Source organism: Corythoichthys intestinalis, chromosome 12 (assembly GCF_030265065.1).
Source record: "Corythoichthys intestinalis isolate RoL2023-P3 chromosome 12, ASM3026506v1, whole genome shotgun sequence".
Classification (NCBI taxonomy): Eukaryota; Metazoa; Chordata; class Actinopteri; order Syngnathiformes; family Syngnathidae; genus Corythoichthys; species Corythoichthys intestinalis.
Window position 1 is genome coordinate 11,539,262 of NC_080406.1, and position 18,981 is coordinate 11,558,242.

Below are 18,981 nucleotides of genomic sequence, written 5' to 3' on the forward strand. Positions count from 1 at the left end.
GCCAATACTACTAGCTAGGCTCGGGCAGACCTGAAGTGCAAAAATTTGGTGGATCCGGTCGATTTTCAAACTAATATGCAATCGTAACCTACTTTTTGAGTCCATCAGATCTCTTGAGTGGTAGATCGGGGCACAGTTGACTTGTCTTTGTTGATTTACTGCTGTCTTCTCTGCTATAATAATAACCAACACGGCCCCGTGTTCAATACAAAGCCCTTCTACCACAACAAAACAAGTAGGAACTAATATTCACATAGGAACTAAAGTTATACAACATAAAATATAAATGAATACTACATCGCATTTGTAAAATATAAACACATAATAAAATAAATAATAGCCCATTTAAATAAAATAATTTGACACAACAAACACCTGTAATTAAATAATAATAATATACAGATCCTGCTCACACAGTTAAATTTATTAATTTCTGTGTGGCGCTTTAACTTGAGAAAACCCACCAATAAAGCTTTTGAAAACCGTTCATAAGAAAAAAAAAAAAAGATTCATTGAGTCATTTCATTTGTAAAATACATGTTAAAATATTTGTCATTGGGATTGCTTTTCTATTTAGCACAGGACTTTTTTTCTTCTTTCTTTCAGAAAGAAAGTTGACCAATACGCGGGGTTTGAAAGGCAAATTGTTGTTGGATTATCTTTAAATACCCGCTACTTTTTGAGCAGAATTCTAGCTTTGTATAGGCTAATGTTCCTATTGGTAAATGGTGTTATACTTATATAGCGTTTTTCCACCTTTCAAGGCGCTCAAAGCGCTTTACACTATCTCGCCATCTACCTACTGGTGACGCAGCACCAGGAGCAACGTGGGGTTCAGTGTCTTGCTCAAGGAGACTTAGACGAGTTAATCAGGGCGGAGATTTGAACCCACAACCTCTGGGTTGGGGTGGACAACTACTCTACCACTGAGCCACGCCACCCCTATTGTTGAAAGCACAAAGGTGTGTAATAAAGAACTAGCACATTTATAATTTGCATTTTGTTTTCTTACTGTATCGAAAACGAACCGAACCGTTACCTCAAAACCGAGGTACGTACCGAACCGAGATTTTTGTATACCGTTACACCCCTAACAAATAGTACATCACATCCCGCAAGGTCATTCTTTTCTTTTTACTACAAGCTCTACTGCATGTTTTCTATTTAAGGTACCATCTGGATTTGGGAGACGTGAAGAAGGAGAAACAAATAGATAAGGTGAAGTTGCGCAAATGCTTGATTTGATTTGTCATTTGAATAAAGCTGAGTTTTATTTTCTTTGTTAGTGGTTTCCTCTGGATGATGTCGACCATGGAGAAGTTCATCTGAAGCTTCACTGGCTTTCGCTACAAAGTGACTCCACTCTGCTGAAAGAGGTATGAAGCTACAAGAATGTTTTCCAAATATTTTCATGTGAGAGCTGCTTAGTGACTTGGCAACTAGTTTTAAAAAGAAAAAAAAAAAAAGACTACAAATGAACGCTGGTTTCACAAAGCCACCACCGGCTGATTTCACTGCATTCTCTCTCATAAAACATCATGATGAGTACCGTAATTTTCGGACTATGAGCCGCTCCTTTTTCCCTTCATTTTGAACCCTGGGGCTTATAGTCAAGTGCGGCTTATTTGTTGATTTATTTCGGTTAATAGGTAACACTTTATTTGACAGTGGCGTCATAAGACGGTCATAAGATCGTATAATTATGACATGGCAAAATCATGGACATTACTGAATGCTTATGACAGATGTCATCAAGTGTCATCCGGCAAATTATGTCACTAACTCCACTCATGTCCAGCTTGGATCTTTTACATCCCTTCAAAAGTGAGATAATTTGCCGGATAACACTAAATGGCATCTGTTATAAGCATTCATTAATGCTCATGACAGTGTCATGTCATAATTATGATGGTCTAATTGGCGTCACTGTCAAATAAACTGTTACAAAATACCATAACTAGCAATTAATGAAACAACTGGAACAGTAACTGAAGACATAATAAGCACAGAACACGAATTTTGATTGTTATTTACATCTGTAGCGCTGCATTGCATGCTAGGAGGCATGTTGGACAACAACAGTGTTGACAGCAGGTGGCATCAGACCTTGACTGTCGCCCCCAAGGGAGCAGTGATGGCCAAATGAAGCTTCTTGAAGCAATGCATGGTGGTTCATTTGGTTTTATGACAGCCGTATGATGCCGGTGTCAAATAAAGTGCAACTGGTTAATATCTTTTGGTGTAAATATCCCATAATACAGTGAGGAAAGCTGCAGCTAATAGTCCAGTACGGCTTGTGTATGTACAAATGCCGTTTTTTTTGCCATATTTGGTGGGGGGCGGCTTATAGTCAGGTGCGCCTTATAGTGCGAAAATTTCTGTACATCCATTTCTTTCACTGCTGCTTCCAGTCTTCCGAGGGCTATGCCTGCGCCATGCTCGCGGTGTATCTGGACAACGCCTCCAACCTTCCTGTGAGTCACTTTCAGTTTTCCTTTACTAATCATATTGATTCCCACCTACTGGTCTCCTGTGTGAAGTTTCCAGTAAAAAAAAACAAAAACAAAAAAAACCTAAAAATAACCCCCCCCAAAAGCAAGCGATTTTAGTTTATTTTTCTAGTTGTTTTATCAGTGTTCAGGTTTTTTTCTGTTTACAAAAGAAACACTGCTTTTGTATGTAACCCGTGAAGTGAAAGTTTCTGAGGTGTGCGTTTATTTGAAAATACTTAGAAAAGCTATAATTTTTTTTAACACATAGCACACTCGCCAAGTTCATCCTATCTCTGTATGAGCATGTGTTTTTTTTTTTTTGTACAGCCCACATATAGTGTGTAGCCATGTGCCGGTATGAGATTCTGACGGTATAATAACCTTAAGCCAAAATATCACGGTATCACATTACATTACAGCTCTAAAATTTGTTACTTGCAGATATCTGAGTTATAAAAAACAAAACAAAAACAAACCTTTTTTCCATTTAACCGGATTTTTTTTTTTTAAACATTAGCACACTGGAACATAAGTATAATGTTAAAGTAAAATACATAAAAAAAAGAAATAACAAAAAATAACTGAAATAATTTAGGGCTGCAGCTATCGAATATTTTAGTAATCGAGTAATCGACTGAAAATTCTATCGATTAATTGAGTAATCGGATAAAACAAATATATTTTTAGGTGAAGAGCAATTATAAATATACATGAGAAAACAAGACATTTCATCTAATCTTGAACCATTTTCAGTCAATCAATGTCTTTATTTTCGATGTATATTGTTGAAAACAGCCAACAATTGCATCTGAGATGTAACTAGAATAAAAAAAAAAAGACTAATTCACTGCTTTCACTCAAAAAACTTTTAGATCTTATTAAAATTTTTTTTTATACATATCTTACCTAAAAATGCCGTTACGCTTGATAACACACATCACTTAAAAGTTAGTTTTTCCCCACGTGTTTCAATTGAATTTCTATTTGTGTCAAGCCATTTTTAAGTTCTAGTTAAGTTTTAAGTTAGTCTAAACTGTAAGTCCTGATAGGATTTTGAGTTTTTGCAGTGTTCAAAATAAATGTATGATACAGGCTGTATTGGAGCACATTAGGGACCAGTGCTACTTGGTGTTTTATCCAGCAATGACTACTGAGCTAAAATTGATAGTTAGCATTATTGAGTTTTTATTTTACACCCTCATCACTCCACAATGCTATGTTATGTTAAAGCCTGTATGTAAGACACGTTAGCCACGCATCGAAAGTGGTCATAATTAATAGAAACCTAGCCCCCCGCAGGGCTAACGTTACATGAGCTAGTGACAGTAACGTTAATCCTATTTATTAGCGCTTAGCGCTCTTTATTAGCGCGTAACGCTCTACTGCTTTAAGATGGCGGTTGTTTACTAACGCTGCCCAGACGCGGCCGAGTCTGTCATTTCGCATCTAGTTCAACATACATGTGATCTCTATGAGACTCATCAGACGCTACCCGCTACCAACGTAGCATCGTGCGGGCTAGTATTTAGCAACGTCGGCGTCGTTTGTAGCGGCTGTCGGCAGCAAGTAAATGTTTATTTTTTAATTTTTTTATTTATTTTTTTGCTTCTTCCTCTACGCACGTGACATCAGCGCATTGTCCCGCGTTAAAAGTAGTCTGAGCAAAACGTGATGCTTAGAGCTGTCAAAATAAACGATTACTCGAGGTGAATAAAATTACTCGGATCAGTTTTTAAACTCGAGTTACTCGAGTTGCTCGAGCATTCGTTTCAGCTCTATGAACTATTCTAAATAAAGGACTGCATTTATTTTAATTTTAAGTGAACCAAAACCTAAAGCCAGTGTTGTTAATAACGGCGTGAGAGTATAAAGGTGTTACTAACGGCGTTATTTTTTTTAGTAGTGAATAATCTAATTCAGGGGTCCCCAACCTTTTTAGCACCACGGACCAGTGTGATTTGGGTCTTTTTTTCACGGACCGGTGTTCTGTCAAATTTTGCACCCTTTTAAAATTTTGCTCCCAAAGCTTTTGTGGCGGTGAAAAAAGCACTCTTTTATATTCAGTTGGACTCTCAATGTTATCCAACGGTGCTAAAAAAAAACTATTTTCATAATAAACATTCATGTGCAACACGAAAATTGCGTAAATGAATGCTTAACGACACGGCAAAGTCGTTAAGTGAGAGAGCTGCGTGCAGTTGTTGTGTGCAGCTAACATGGCATACGTAAGTTAATATTCCTTTCTTTAAAGAAAGTTTGTCATGTTCACTTTGGAATTGCTGCATTCACGGCCATTTTTAACGTTACGCGAATGAAAAATTTGTCAGAACACCGGCAACGTGAGGCAGAAAAATACAGCAAATAAAAAATAACATTTGTTTTTAGCCCTGTTGTGCTAAGTGCAGGGAAAAAAAATAACTCACCCGCTGAATCAGTGGGAGGCCTGAGCTTGTGTCGTTGAGACGAGATGGTCCTATCAAAGTGTGATGGGAGAGTGAGAGAAGCCCGCTTCACAAAGATACGATGTTGGAAATTGTAGAACGGTTTTCAATGCTCTCCTAGCGATGTCAGGATATTCCGGAATGACTTTAATCCAGAACCTCGGTAGAGTTGTTGTCTTAAATGTACGTTTAAGGTCGCCGTCATTTGTGATCTCTACAAATTGATCCTCTTGTTGCACAGACATGCTCAAATCATTCGATTTATTCACAAACGGGTCACGAATCAAACCAAACCGTGGGCTAACTGAACCATTGCACCCCTAACTGTAGCCAACAGCCTACAATCTACGCCTAGATATCACATGCATTTAGAACTACGTGCGAAATGACAGACTCGGCGGCGTTTGTAAACAGCCGCCATTTTAAAGCAGTAGACTTCTCAGAAAGGCTCTGTTATAGTGAACCTTCCTAGCGAACCTAAGTAACTTTTTATCTAAAATACTCATAAATCGGCAAAATCGTGACTTGAATCTATCTTTAAATGATGAAACATTTCTAAGCTTTCATGTTTAGAAAGTAGACAGAAGGGAACTAATGCAATAACGGGAGCTATTTTAACAACTTTAACGGTTGATTCACAACATTAAATGACTTCCAAACATAGCAGAGGTGACTGTCTTGTTATGGCAATATCCACAATACCCCTGTGTCTAAGTTTGGGGTAAAGAATTGGGCTAGGGCAACTGTCCCAAAAACCCTTTGAAATTCCCATAGTGTGACCTATGTTTTTTTTTTTTTTTTTTTTTTTTTAAATATGAAAAGTAAAACCAGTTACTTTGCCAAGTAACTAATTACTCTTACATTCAGGTAACTGAGTTAACTCAATTAATTTTTGGGAAAAGTAATTTGTAACTGTAATTATTCACTTTTTAAAAGTAAGATTAACAACACAGTTCAACATTATTACCATCAGAACAAAAATACATTTTACATGAAAAGCATGTGCGTATGACTCGTATTGTGTTTACATTATACACACACACTCTCTTTTTCAACACAAACACCACGTTTTACCACCGCTAGACACACTAAACACGCTGGAGTTAACTCTTTTAGCTGGTGGGAAACATTCATGACAGTGTTTACTAACCTTTAATTTTGTATGAATGCGAAATCATATTGGAGGTATTGCCTCCTTGGCAGCCATCCTCCGCAAACATGTTTTGCATGTCAGTTGGGCCTTCTCCTCAAAGCCGCGCCCATCTGTAACTTCTCTGTAGCCGAAGTATTTCCATACCAGCGATTTCGTTTTCTTCGATTGGGGGAAAAAGATCAGGAGTTTCACCTCCCCCAGGCCATCGTGTAGCAGAGATGACTCACTGACACTGAGCAACAACCGGTGGGGGAGGGTTGAGGCTTGGAGCTGCAAGCGAGGGATTTTCTCAGCGTTTTTGGAACATAAAAAAATACCTGATACCTTAGGGACGGTATGATGGAAAATGTTTGCGTTTTCAAAACCGCAGGGGTTTTGAAACCACGGTATACCTTGAAACCGGTAATCAGCACATGTCTAGTTATGTCTAGTCATTTTAGCATTTTCTGTTCTCGAATGTTTTTTTTTTTTTTTTTTTTTCACAGATTCTTTTGAGTTTATATTACTCTGCTGTGAAAATCATGTTTCTAATTAATTCTGTTAATTTAAACCCACAGAAAGATCTAAGTGAGATTGAGCAGCATCAAAAAAAGAAGCATGGGCGAGAAGGTCGGGTAAGTAGCTTTAATGTCCGTTTTAGTGTCAAGTGTTAACATCAATGTGCTCCAGTAGCAGTAGCTGGTATTTCCTGTCTTTCAACTGCATATCTATCTTGTTTACGGATGGTTAGACATCCTGTCTGGTTTTGCTTTACGTTTCTATGATAAACGGGTTGACATCCAGCCAGTACTTATGCTGAAATAATTTAGCTGCTTTATATTTTTCAAGTAAGTGGTTTTTGTTGTTAGTTTTGTTCTTGTTAAACCCCCCACTTCTCCAAAAATCCATAAAAGACAGAATTCTTACTTATGTCAATCATTGTAAATCTCTTGTGCCTTAGTGGCCTCTTCATTGCTACTGCCCCCTGCTGGACATGATCGAAAAGTTGCTTGGTTGCTCTAGTTTAGGGGTCGCGAACCTTTTTGGCTGAGCCATCAACACCATATATTTTTAAATGTAATTTCGTGAGAGCCATACAATATGTTTAAAACTAAAAATACAAGTAATGTGTGCATTTTATGTAATTTCAACACTTTTAAATTACAATAAGTCTCTGAATTCTTTTTTAATAACATTGTTATGCTGTTGCTAATCATTGCTGAGTATTTCTTACCATTACTGCGACTTCTAGTGCTGCATGGTTTTGCTGATGGCTTTGTAGTCATGTTGTTTCTTGGTGGGATAAGCTTCATCCAGGCGTTTAGAAACCTAGGGTGTGTCTCTTGTTGTCCCTTTCATAGTCAAAACCTTGCAATCACCCTGAACTGGGATAAATTGCTTAGTCTGTTGACTCATCCAAAGCAAGAGAAAAAACAGTGCCGCATTTATGTCCTTCATTTGGGTTGCCTCAATTTGATTCGATATCATGATGGTACGATCGTGAACAGTTCTTACCGACTGAGGCAAATCTTAAACCTGTCCGTTGAATTATCTTGTCTTTATCCGAAAAGTAATCAAAAACTCTCCAAAAAGGCAAATTCCTCTGTCCATTCCTGCTGAAAGGTACGATACTCCATCTTCTCAAAAGGGTTTCTAAAATTAGCTTATGCGGAAAACGAAACAGAAAACGACGCAAGTCCTGATCTCACGCACATACACACATCGGCCGTTATTTTCGACAGCAAAATATGGCAACGCCACTTGAACAGTGTCTCTGTCTCATCTACGTTGCCTATGCAATAGATCAGGGGTGTCCAAACTTTTTGCAAAGGGGGCCAGATTTGGTGTGGTAAAAATGTGGGGGGCCGACCTTGGCTGATGTTCTTTACGTAGAACAATATATTTAAGGAAATTTTAGCAAGCCATTCCTTGTGTCACATTTGCTTTATTATTCTTTTTAATTAATAATTTCAACAATCTCGCAACTAGCCTTTGTGGCGTTCTCTTTCGACTCTCGGGCTCTTGTGAAATACTGCTGCTGTAAAATTAAACTAGCTTCAAGTTGCTTCAATTTCTCGCTATGTATCTTCCCTGTAATCTTATTGTACATGTCAGTGTGTCTTGTTTGGTAATATCGCCTCAAATTGAACTCTTTAAAAACAGTGACTGTTTCTGCAAATGAGGCAGACACAGTTGTTGCGTATTTTAGTGAAGAAATAGTCCATTTTCCACCTATCCTTGAAGCGTCGGCCGTCGTGGTCAACTTTTTTGTTGTTGATTGTCGCCATTTTAGAAAATTGGGAATAAAGAGTCACATGGGGTAATGTTGCTTAGAGTGCTGCTGCCTTTTAGTGGGTAAATGAGGAGCAGCATTTAGTGTGTAAGCTACTTCAAATGCTGGTAGAAGTACTTCTGAATAATTTATTAAGTCTGTGTGCGGGCCAGACGTTATTGATTTTATGACAGAGGCTGGGGGCCGGATGAAATTTGACCAAGGGCCGCATTTGGCCCCCGGGCCAGACTTTGGACATGTCTGCAATAGATAGATAGATACAGTACTGGCCAAAAGTATTGGCACCCCTGCAATTCTGTCAGATAATGCTCAATTTCTCCCATAAAATGATTGCAATCACAAATGCTTTGGTAGTAATATCTTCATTTGTTTTGCTTGCAATGAAAAAAAGACACAAAAGAGAATGAAAAAAAATGGAATCATTATCATTTTACACAAAACTCCAAAAATGGGTCGGCCAAAAGTATTGGCACCCTCAGCGGAATACTTAGTAGCACAACCTTTAGACAAAATAACTGCGAACAACCGCTTCTGGTATCCATCAATGAGTTTCTTACATTGCTCTGCTGGAATTTTAGACCATTCTTCTTTGGCCAAATGCTCTAGGTCTCTGAGATTTGAAAGGTGCCTTCTCCAAACTGCCGTTTTCAGATCTCTCCACATGTGTTTTATGGGATTCCGGTCTGGACTCATTGCTAGCCACTTTAGAAGTCTCCGGGGCTTTCTCTCAAACCATTTTCTAGTGCTTTTTGAAGTGTGTTTTGGGTCATTGTCCCGCTGGAGGACCCATGACCTCTGAGGGAGACCCAGCTTTCTCAAACTGGGCCCTACATTATGCTGCAAAATTTGTTGGTAGTCTTCAGACTTCATAATGCTATGCACACGGTCAAGCAGTCCAGTGCCAGAGGTAGCAAAGGAACCCCAAAACATCAGGGAACCTCCGCCATGTTTGACTGTGGGGACCGTGTTTTTTTCTTTGAAGGCCTCGTTTTGTTTCGTGTAAACTCTATGTTGATGCCTTTTCCCAAAAAGCTCTACATTTGTCTCATCTGACCAGAGAACATTCTTCCAAAACGTTTTGGCTTTCTCAGTTAAATTTTGGCAAACTCCAGCCTGGCTTTTTTTATGTCTCTGTGTCAGAAGTGGGGTCTTCCTGGGTATCCTACCGTAGAGTCCCTTTTCATTCAGACGCCGACGGATAGTACGGGTTGACACTGTTGTACCCTCGGACTGCAGGACAGCTTGAACTTTTTTTGATGTTAGTCGAGGTTCTCTATCCACCATCCGCACAATCTTTCGTTAAAATCTCTCATCAATTTTTCTTTTCCGTCCACATCTAGGGAGGTTAGCCACAGAGCCATGGGCTTTACACTTATTGAAGACACTGCACACGGTAGACACAGGAACATTCAGGTCTTTGGAGATGGACTTATACCCTTGGGATTGAACATACTTTCTCACAATTTTGCTTCTCAGGTCCTCTGACAGTTCTTTGGTCTTCTTTCTTTTCTCCATGTTCAATGTGGTACACACACGGACACAGGACAGGGGTTCAGTCAACTTTAATCCATTTTAACTGGCTGCAAGTGTGATTTAGTTATTGCCACCACCTGTTATGTGCCACAGGCACATAACAGGTGCTGTTAATTACACAAATTAGAGAAGCATCATATGATTTTTCAAAGGGTGCCAATACTTTTGTCCGGCCCGTTTTTGGAGTTATGTGTAAATTGCTAATGATTTAAAGTTTTTTACCATTCTCTTTTGTGTTTTTTCATTGCAAGCAAAATAAATGAAGATATTACTTCCATGGCATTTGTAATTGCAATCATTTTCTGGGAGAAATTGAGCATTATCTGATAGAATTGAAGGGGTGCCAATAATTTTGGCCAACACTGTAAATAGTAGATAGCCACAACGACATTTATGTGTTCCACTTTCCCACTTAAATTACTGCAAACCGACTTTCTAGTCACCGGTTGTAGTATATGGAGTACGTGTCCAATGGGCTCACGAAGCCAATGGCATGGCACTTGGGGGCATAAGCGGAGTTTGTGGCCGATTGGTGGCCGAAAAGTGTCACTGTATGTAATTGACTTTCCTATATATATAAAAGTTGTAAAGCAAGAAAACAAACAACAAAAATTAATAAATGAACAAAAAAAAGATATTTTTATAATGGGTCAAAATTATTTTTGAACAGATCATGTGACTAGCACCTTTTGACGGTCATTTGCTTTTCATATTATTTTCAACAACAAAAAAATAGAAGAGGGCAATTTTAATTTTCAAATGATTTTTTCCTCAAACACAAAAAGGATTGCTAAAATCAAAGGTTTTTTTAAAATGAGAAATTAAGTGTTCAAATGCAAATTTTCGAGTCTCAAATATTTTTTCGCATTCAAAATAATTTGATAATATATATATTTTTTTATGTCTGAAATGTTTCTTTTTTTTTTTTTTTTTGATTGAAGTGTTTTTTCTTTTGAAAAAAAATATTTTTTTGTATGAAGCAACTTAATTTTTGATTGAATAATCAATAAACAAATGTCCTAGCCAAAATGTGGTCCAAACACAAAACAACATTACTTCAATAAAAAGAAATTTGCTTCAATCAAAAAAAAAAAAAAAAAAAAAAAAAATTTAAAATAGTTTTCAAATACATTTTTTGGGATTTCAAATTTATTTTTGCATTCAAACACATCTTTTTTTTGACTGAAGTGACTTTTTTTAAATTGAAAATATATATTTTGATTGAGGCAACTTTTTGTTTTGATTGAAACATTTTTTTTGATCGAATAATGAAGACACAAATCTACCTCCATGTGGCTCCACCCAGGGGGGATACAATTTTTGACTGAGGTAACTACATGGGCACGACACTTGGCGGACGTACCATATTGATGATGATCTTGGTGAAAAGTATAGCTGTCCTTCCAGCAGCCTGATTTAGAATTCCCCAAGTATAATGGGAAACAAAAAAATAAAAAAAACGTCAATTTATTATTATAAATATTTTATTGGTGACACTGCATTTCAGGGTCATCAACATGTTGTGCCCCCCCTGCCCCAAAAGTCAAACTCCGCCAATGCTTTGGGGGGATCTAATGTAGCACATCTAGGTTGCTATTTGATGATATCTAGTGCAAAGTGTGTGAGTGTTGTCGGAGAATTAAAAAAACACCAGCATATGACCGGTGACAGTCGCCGTTTTCGAAATTTTATTTTATTTTTTTACTAAAGATTTGTCTGCGAGTCAGATGCAGTCGTCAAAAGAGCCAGATCTGGCTTGCGAGCCATAGGTTCCCGACCCTGCTGTAGTTACACATCTGTTTAACAACAATAATGTGTCCTGTATTATTTTGCATACTTGCTGACAGACTTCATTTTCAGCTCACTAGGAAGTCTGCAGGTCCAAGCTCCTTTGTGGAATTTTCCATCAATGACAATGTGCAGAAAAGCAAGGTAAAAGCTTACAATATGCTAATTGCACTTTAATTATATTTGTTCTTCTCGGAAGTAATTTGCTGCCGTTGACGGCGATAGACGTCCATTTCTGTGATCATTAACTGTCAAGCAATTGTACATCCATCACCGTCAATGGCAGCAAATGACTTTTAAGACAATATTTACTCATTAGATAAAATGTTTGAACTTTTTCTTGAAGACACTAAATTTACAGCAAATTTAAAACTCCAAGTTCCTCCTCAGGTTGCGTTTTCAACCAAAAACCCCGTGTGGGAGGAGGGTTTCACTTTCTTCGTGCATGACGTCAAAACACAGCAGCTCTTTATCCAGGTTGGATGAACAGATGAACTTTAATAGGCTGTGCTTCAAAATAACGAGAAGTATTTTGATGATTTGTTTTTGTAGGTGAAAGAAAACGAGAAGAAGACGCAGCTAGGGGTTCTGCGCTTACCCCTCAGTCGCTTCATCAACGTCTCCAACATGACGCTGGACCAGCGCTTCATGCTCGATCAGTCAGGAGCGAACAGCCAACTTAAACTCAAGGCTACGCTTCGGGTAGAAAGCACAAACTACAGTGGGGCAAAGAAGTATTGTGCAAGTTCTCCCACTTGAAAATATTAGAGAGGCCTGTAATTGTCAACATGGTTAAACCTCAACCATGAGAGACAGAATGTGGGAAAACCCCCCAGAAAATCACATTGTTTGATTTTTAAATAATTTATTTGCAAATCATGGTGGAAAATAAGTATTTGGTCAATACCAAAAGTTCATCTTAATACTTTGTTATGTACCCTTTTGGTATAGACCAAATACTTATTTTCCTCCACTATTTGCAAATAAATTATTTAAAAATCAAACAATGTGATGCTCTGTTTTTTTTCCACATTCTGTCTCTCATGGTTGAGGTTTACCCATGTTGACAGTTACAGGCCTCTCTAATATTTTCCAGTGGGAGAACTTGCACAATTAGTGGTTGACTAAATACTTATTTGCCCCACTGTAAGCACGTTGCATCATTTAGATAATAATAAATAAGCGTTCCTGTTCACACATGATTTAACTCCAATCCCAACAGATTCTTACTCTGGAACAGCCACCTCCCAAAATCATCGTTACCCCTCAAGTGGAGCAACAAATACCGCAGAACAAAGCGAACACTGTCTCTTCACCCGCCGTTCCTTATGACACGAGTCCAGCCGGTCAAGCCTCGCCCGCAGTCAGTCCGGGCAATCCCCGGAAGTTCCCACCTGAAGACTTCTCAACACACCGGCGTGGTTCTTATCTGGCGTCGGAGGCCTTGAGGCAGTCCCCGGCTACCATGAGCATGAGACGTTACGACTCCCACAGCCTCCTGTCAGAAAATACTCTGGCGTCGTCGCGCTTAGATCTGGCTGATGGAGCATCGTATCCAGAGTGAGTTTGTGCTGTGTGTGTTTCAGTTGTAAAGGAAAAACAAACAGTCACAGTCAACAAACGGATCGCACTGACCCATAACAGACAAAAATTCTGTTCAAAAACTTCCACTATTTTCCCCAAATTCCACATTTTCTATGTTTAATGTCACTTAGGGTCCTGCGCAAACATCGTGGTTCTTTAGGGGAGATTAACCTGACAGTGCGCTACGCCACCCTGAGGAAGAAACTCGTCATTATGGTCAACTCCTGCAGGTACTGTATCACAACACAGTTGGACATACAGTGGTACCTCGACATACAGTGGGGCAAATAAGTATTTAGTCAACCACCAATTGTGCAAGTTCTCCTACTTGAAAAGATTAGAGAGGCCTGTAATTGTCAACATGGGTAAACCTCAACCATGAGAGACAGAATGTGGAAAAAAAAAACAGAAAATCACATTGTTTGATTTTTAAAGAATTTATTTGCAAATCATGATGGAAAATAAGTGTTTGGTCAATACCAAAAAGTTCATCTCAATACTTTGTTATGTACCCTTTGTTGGCAGTAACGGGGCCAAACGTTTTCTGTAACTCTTCGCTTTGTGTAAAGAAATCAACTGTGGGAGCAATTATTAGAAAATGGAAGACATACAAGACTACTGATAATCTCCCTCGATCTGGAGCTCCATGCAAGATCTTACCCCGTGGCGTCAAAATGATAACAAGAACGGTGAGCAAAAATCCCAGAACCACACGGGGGGACCTAGTGAATGACCTACAGAGAGCTGGGACCACAGTAACAAAGGCTATCCGTACACAATGCGCCGCCAGAGACTCAAATCCTGCACTGCCAGACGTATCCCCCTGCTGAAGCCAGTACACGTCTAGGCCCGTCTGCGGTTTGCTAGAAAGCATTTGGATGATCCAGAAGAGGACTGGGAGAATGTGTTATGGTCTGATGAAACTAAAATAGAACTTTTTGGTAGAAACACAGTTTCTCATGTTTGGAGAAGAAAGAATATTGAATTGTATCCGAAGAACACCATACACACTGTGAAGCATGGGGGTGGAAACATCATGCTTTGGGGCTTTTATTCTGCGAAGGTACCAAGACGGTTGATCTGTGTAAAGGAAACAATGAATGGGGCCATGTATGGAGAGGTTTTAAGTGAAAATCTCCTTCCATCAGCAAGGGCATTGAAGATGAGACGTGGCTGGGTCTTTCAGCATGACAATGATCCCAAACACACAGCCAGGGCAACAAAGGAGTGGCTTCGTAAGAAGCATTTCAAGGTCCTGGAGTTGCCTAGCCAGTCTCCAGATTTCAACCCCATAGAAAATCTGTGTAGGGAGTTGAAAGTCCGTGTTGCCAAACGACAGCCCAAACCATCACTGCTCTAGAGGAGATCTGCATGGAGGAATGGGCCAAAATACCAGCAACAGTGTGTGAAGAGTTACAGAAAACGTTTGGCCTCCGTTATTGCCAACAAAGGGTTCCTAACAAAGTATTGAGATGAATTTTGGTATAGACCAAATACTTATTTTCCACCATGATTTGCAAATAAATTCTTTAAAAATCAAACAATGTGATTTTCTGTTTTTTTTTCCACATTCTGTCTCTTATGGTAAAGGTTTACCCATGTTGACAATTACAGGCCTCTCTAATATTTTCATGTGGGAGAACTTGCACAATTAGTGGTTGACTAAATACTTATTTGCCCCACTGTACAACCCCTTGCAAAAAGTATGAAATCACCAGTCTCGGACGAGCACTCACTCAGACATTTGATCATGTAGAACAAATTCAGATAAAAAGCTTGAAAAAAGAATGAATTAGTTCAAAAGGGCAACTGTTTAGCATTCAGAAACACTAAAAGAAATGAATAAAAACATTGTGGTGGCAAGTGCAGGGAAATATATGTGCAATCACTCCTTATTGAGGGGAGAAAAAAAAATGGAATCAGGAGAAACAAACAAAGAAATAATAAACAAAACACATCTCGTATTTAGTCGCACCACCTCTGGCTTTTATGACAGCTTGCAGTCTCTGAGGCATGGACTTTATGAGTATTCTTCATCAATTTGGTGCCAACTCTCTTTGATTGGAATTGCCAGATCATCCTTGCAGGTCGGAGCCTTGCTGTGGAGCATTTTTTTCAATTTCCACTACAGGTTTTCAATAGGGTTGAGATCATCACCCTCTTCGAAGACGGTACACAAGAAAGCCCGGCTGTCTCATCAGACCATAGGACATTGTTCCAGTAATCCATGTGCTTTGTTGACATGTTTTCAGCAAACTGTTTGCGAGCTTTCCTGTGTACTGTCTTCAGAAGAGGCTTCCTCCTGGGGTTACAGCCATGCACACCAATTTGATGTACAGTCCCTGACAAAAGTCTTGTCGCTTATCCATTTTGTAGAAACAATTGCTAATAACCTGACTTTTAATTATTCAATTGGTTTTAGAAATGGCTCATGTGAAAGCTAAGACCCTCCCAAATGATGTTGAATGTACAAAAATATATTTGTTTCACTGAAAAAAAAGATTTATCATTTGATGACCTAAAGGTCAAATTTTGGCAAGACAAAAGTTTTGTCGCCTACAGAAAGTAGTGTGAAAATTGAACAAAAAATGTGCTTCAAAAACAAAAATATGTTACATAACATAAGCGAACTAAGTAGTGGTGCTGTGAGATCCAAATTTATTATTTTGTATGACTTCCATGGGCTTCGGCAAGGATTCAAACAATTTATTGGTGAAGTCATCAGGAACATCAAATAAAGCAGTCTTGCATACCTCCCAGAATATATCAACATTCTTGGGTTTCGTCTTCCATGTTTCCTCTTTCATCCTGTTCATGTCTGGTGACTGGGCCGGCCAGTCCTGGAGGATCTTGATCTTCTTTGCCTTGAGGAACTTTGAGTGAGAGATTGAAGTATGCGATGGAGCACCATCCTGCTGCAGAATTTGTCCCTTTTTATGGTTAGGAATGTAAGAGGCAGCTAAGATTTGTTGATATTTCAGACTATTTATGTTGCCTTCCACCCTCCAGATCTCTTGCACATCCCCATACTGGATGTAACCCCAGACCATGATTGTGGTAATGATGTAACCACCAAACTTCACTGTTTTCTGAGTGAATCTCGGGTCCATGCGGGCTCCAGTAGGTCTCCTGCAATATTTGCGGCGACTGTGGTGCAATTCAATGGAAGAGTCATCTGAAAAATCCATCTTTTGCCACAAAACAGTGACGTTTGGTGGTGGCAAAATCATGGTCTGGGGTTACATCCAGTATAGGGGAGTGCGAGAGATCTGCAGGGTGGAAGGCAACATAAATAGTTTGAAATATCAACAAAGCTGCCTCTTACATTCCTAACCTTAAAAAGGGACAAATTCTGCAGCACGATGGTGCTCCATCGCATACTTCAATCTCTACCTCAAAGTTCCTCAAGGCAAAGAAGATCAAGATCCTCCAGGACTGGCCAGCCCAATCACCAGACATGAACAGGATGAAAGAGGAAGCATGGAAGACGAAACCCAAGAATGTTGATAAACTCTGGGAGGCATGCAAGATTGCTTTATTTGATGTTCCTGATGACTTCATCAATAAATTGTTTGAATCCTTGCCGAAGCCCATGGAAGTCATACAAAATAATAAATTTGGATCTCACAGCACCCCTATTTAATTCGCTTATGTTATGTAACATATTTTTGTATTTGAAGTACACTTTTTTGTTCAATTTTCACACTTTCTGTAGGCGACAAAACTTTTGTCTTGCCAAAATTTGACCTTTATGTCTTCATTAAATGATAAATCTTTTTTTCAGTGAAGCAAATATATTTTTGTACATTCAACATCATTTGGGAGGGTCTATGCTTACATATGAGCCATTTCTGAAGCCAATTGAATAATTAAAAGTCAGGTTTTTAGCAATTGTTTCTACAAAATGGATAAGCGACAAGACTTTTGTCAGGGACTGTAGATTGCGGCATATGGCCTGAGCACTAACAGGCTGAAACCCCAACTCTTCAATCTCTGCAGCAATGCTGACAGAACTCCTGTAACGAGTCACGTGACATTTTGAAGGGAAAATGACAAGCAGTACTCAATTTGGACATTTAGGGATGTACGTAGTTTCTAAGGGGGGTACTCACTTTTGTTGCCAGGGGTTTAGATCTTAATGGCTATATTTTGAGTTATTTTGAGGGGAAAATAAACAAACTCTATTATATAAGCTGCATACAGACTACTTTTCATTGTGTCAAAGTGTCATTTTGTCAGTGTTGTCCCATGAAAAGATATACTTACTTAAGATATATCTGCAGAAATGTGAGGGGTGTACTCACTTTTGTAATACACTGTATGTTAGAAGTGGCTTACTTTTAAAGGCATTTTTGTGCAACTTAGTAATTGTTGCCAAAAGTTTACCATTACACAATGTCAGACAATCTATCATTATTTAGATGTTGGAATTTTCTATTTGTTCACATTTGATATTGAAAAAAAGAGCATTAAATTGTAGTTTTGCACAGTAATATTTGCTCTTGTGTATACTGCAAAATTTTACACAAATCTTTTCATAGGATTATTGGCTTGACATTATCTGTTATCGGCTGGAACGAGGAGGAAATTATAATTAGGACCCATTCAACTGGATAGTTTCGGAGATTTTCAGGGCCCTGATTGAGTTTCCATCCACTGCCATTAAATCAATAAAATACAAAACTATTTTAGTTGTGGCGACTCTTAGCCATTTCTTCATGTGGTCCTCCCATGTCGTGATGATGACAGGTGGATGTGGGATTTCCAAATTGTCTTTTTTGAGGGATTTTGATAAGTGATGCCACTCTAGCTCCACTGTTGTTTTGGTTGGAAAAAGTGTAAAACGGAAGTCGCGAGCAGAAATGCGGAAGTACCTCGGAAACCTATCTATAAATGTGCTTTCCACAGGGACATCTTTCCCTGCAGTGAAAATGGAACTGACTCTTATGTGCGGCTGTACTTGCTGCCCGACCAAACGTGGCGACACCGCAAGAGAACGCACGTAAAGAAAAGGACCGTCCATCCCGTCTTTGACGAGAAGTACGCTCTTCAAATTTACTTGCATCCCTGGATTATGGCTAGTTCTGTGTTGTGGATTATGACTGTGCTCCCTCTCCAACTTCAGGTTTGAATTTGACGTATCCCTTGAAGAGGCTCTAACCCGCACATTGGACGTTTCAGTAAAAAACAATAAAATGTTCCACATGCGGGAAAGGAAGGATATTGGAATGGTAAGCGACTAACAGACCTAATGTTAAACACTAAGCAGACTACATGTATTTTGTCTCCAGGTGCTGGTTAGTCTTGCCCAATTGGATCTAGTGAAAGGTGTCAAAGACTGGTATGTGGCGATTTCTTCTGTGTACCTTTGATTTGTGAATTGAGTGGCTGTAATTTACCGTATTTTTCGGACTACAAGGCGCACCTGAGTATAAGTCGCACCAGCCATAAAATGCGCCAACGAAGAGAAAAAAAAAACATTTCAAGTCGCACCGGAGTATAAGTCGCATTTTGGGGGGAAATTCACTTGATAAAATCCAACACATAGAACAGACATGTCATCTTGAAAGGCAATTTAATGTAAAAATCAGGCATGAAAATCTCTAACCTTTCGGCGAAATTCGCCGTTTTGAAGTCAAAAAGGGCGACCTACGTGAATTGCGTAGATCCGAGGAGAAATTCTTTTTGGGAGGAGGAGGGGGCAGGTAGGGAGGTTTT

General features: G+C 39.0%; 1 protein-coding gene across 1 annotated transcript in view; it reads left to right on the forward strand.

Moving 5' to 3' along the window:
* esyt3 (extended synaptotagmin-like protein 3) overlaps nucleotides 1-18,981 on the forward strand; it is a 37,169-nt gene that overhangs the window by 9,783 nt on the left and 8,405 nt on the right. Inside the window, exons 11-22 of the mRNA XM_057851987.1 lie at nucleotides 1,170-1,218; nucleotides 1,287-1,376; nucleotides 2,412-2,474; nucleotides 6,644-6,700; nucleotides 11,752-11,823; nucleotides 12,070-12,156; nucleotides 12,232-12,381; nucleotides 12,902-13,239; nucleotides 13,395-13,493; nucleotides 18,172-18,303; nucleotides 18,389-18,494; nucleotides 18,555-18,604. Coding sequence (XP_057707970.1) covers nucleotides 1,170-1,218; nucleotides 1,287-1,376; nucleotides 2,412-2,474; nucleotides 6,644-6,700; nucleotides 11,752-11,823; nucleotides 12,070-12,156; nucleotides 12,232-12,381; nucleotides 12,902-13,239; nucleotides 13,395-13,493; nucleotides 18,172-18,303; nucleotides 18,389-18,494; nucleotides 18,555-18,604 — 1,293 coding nt within the window. The remainder of the gene's footprint in view (nucleotides 1-1,169; nucleotides 1,219-1,286; nucleotides 1,377-2,411; nucleotides 2,475-6,643; nucleotides 6,701-11,751; nucleotides 11,824-12,069; nucleotides 12,157-12,231; nucleotides 12,382-12,901; nucleotides 13,240-13,394; nucleotides 13,494-18,171; nucleotides 18,304-18,388; nucleotides 18,495-18,554; nucleotides 18,605-18,981) is intronic.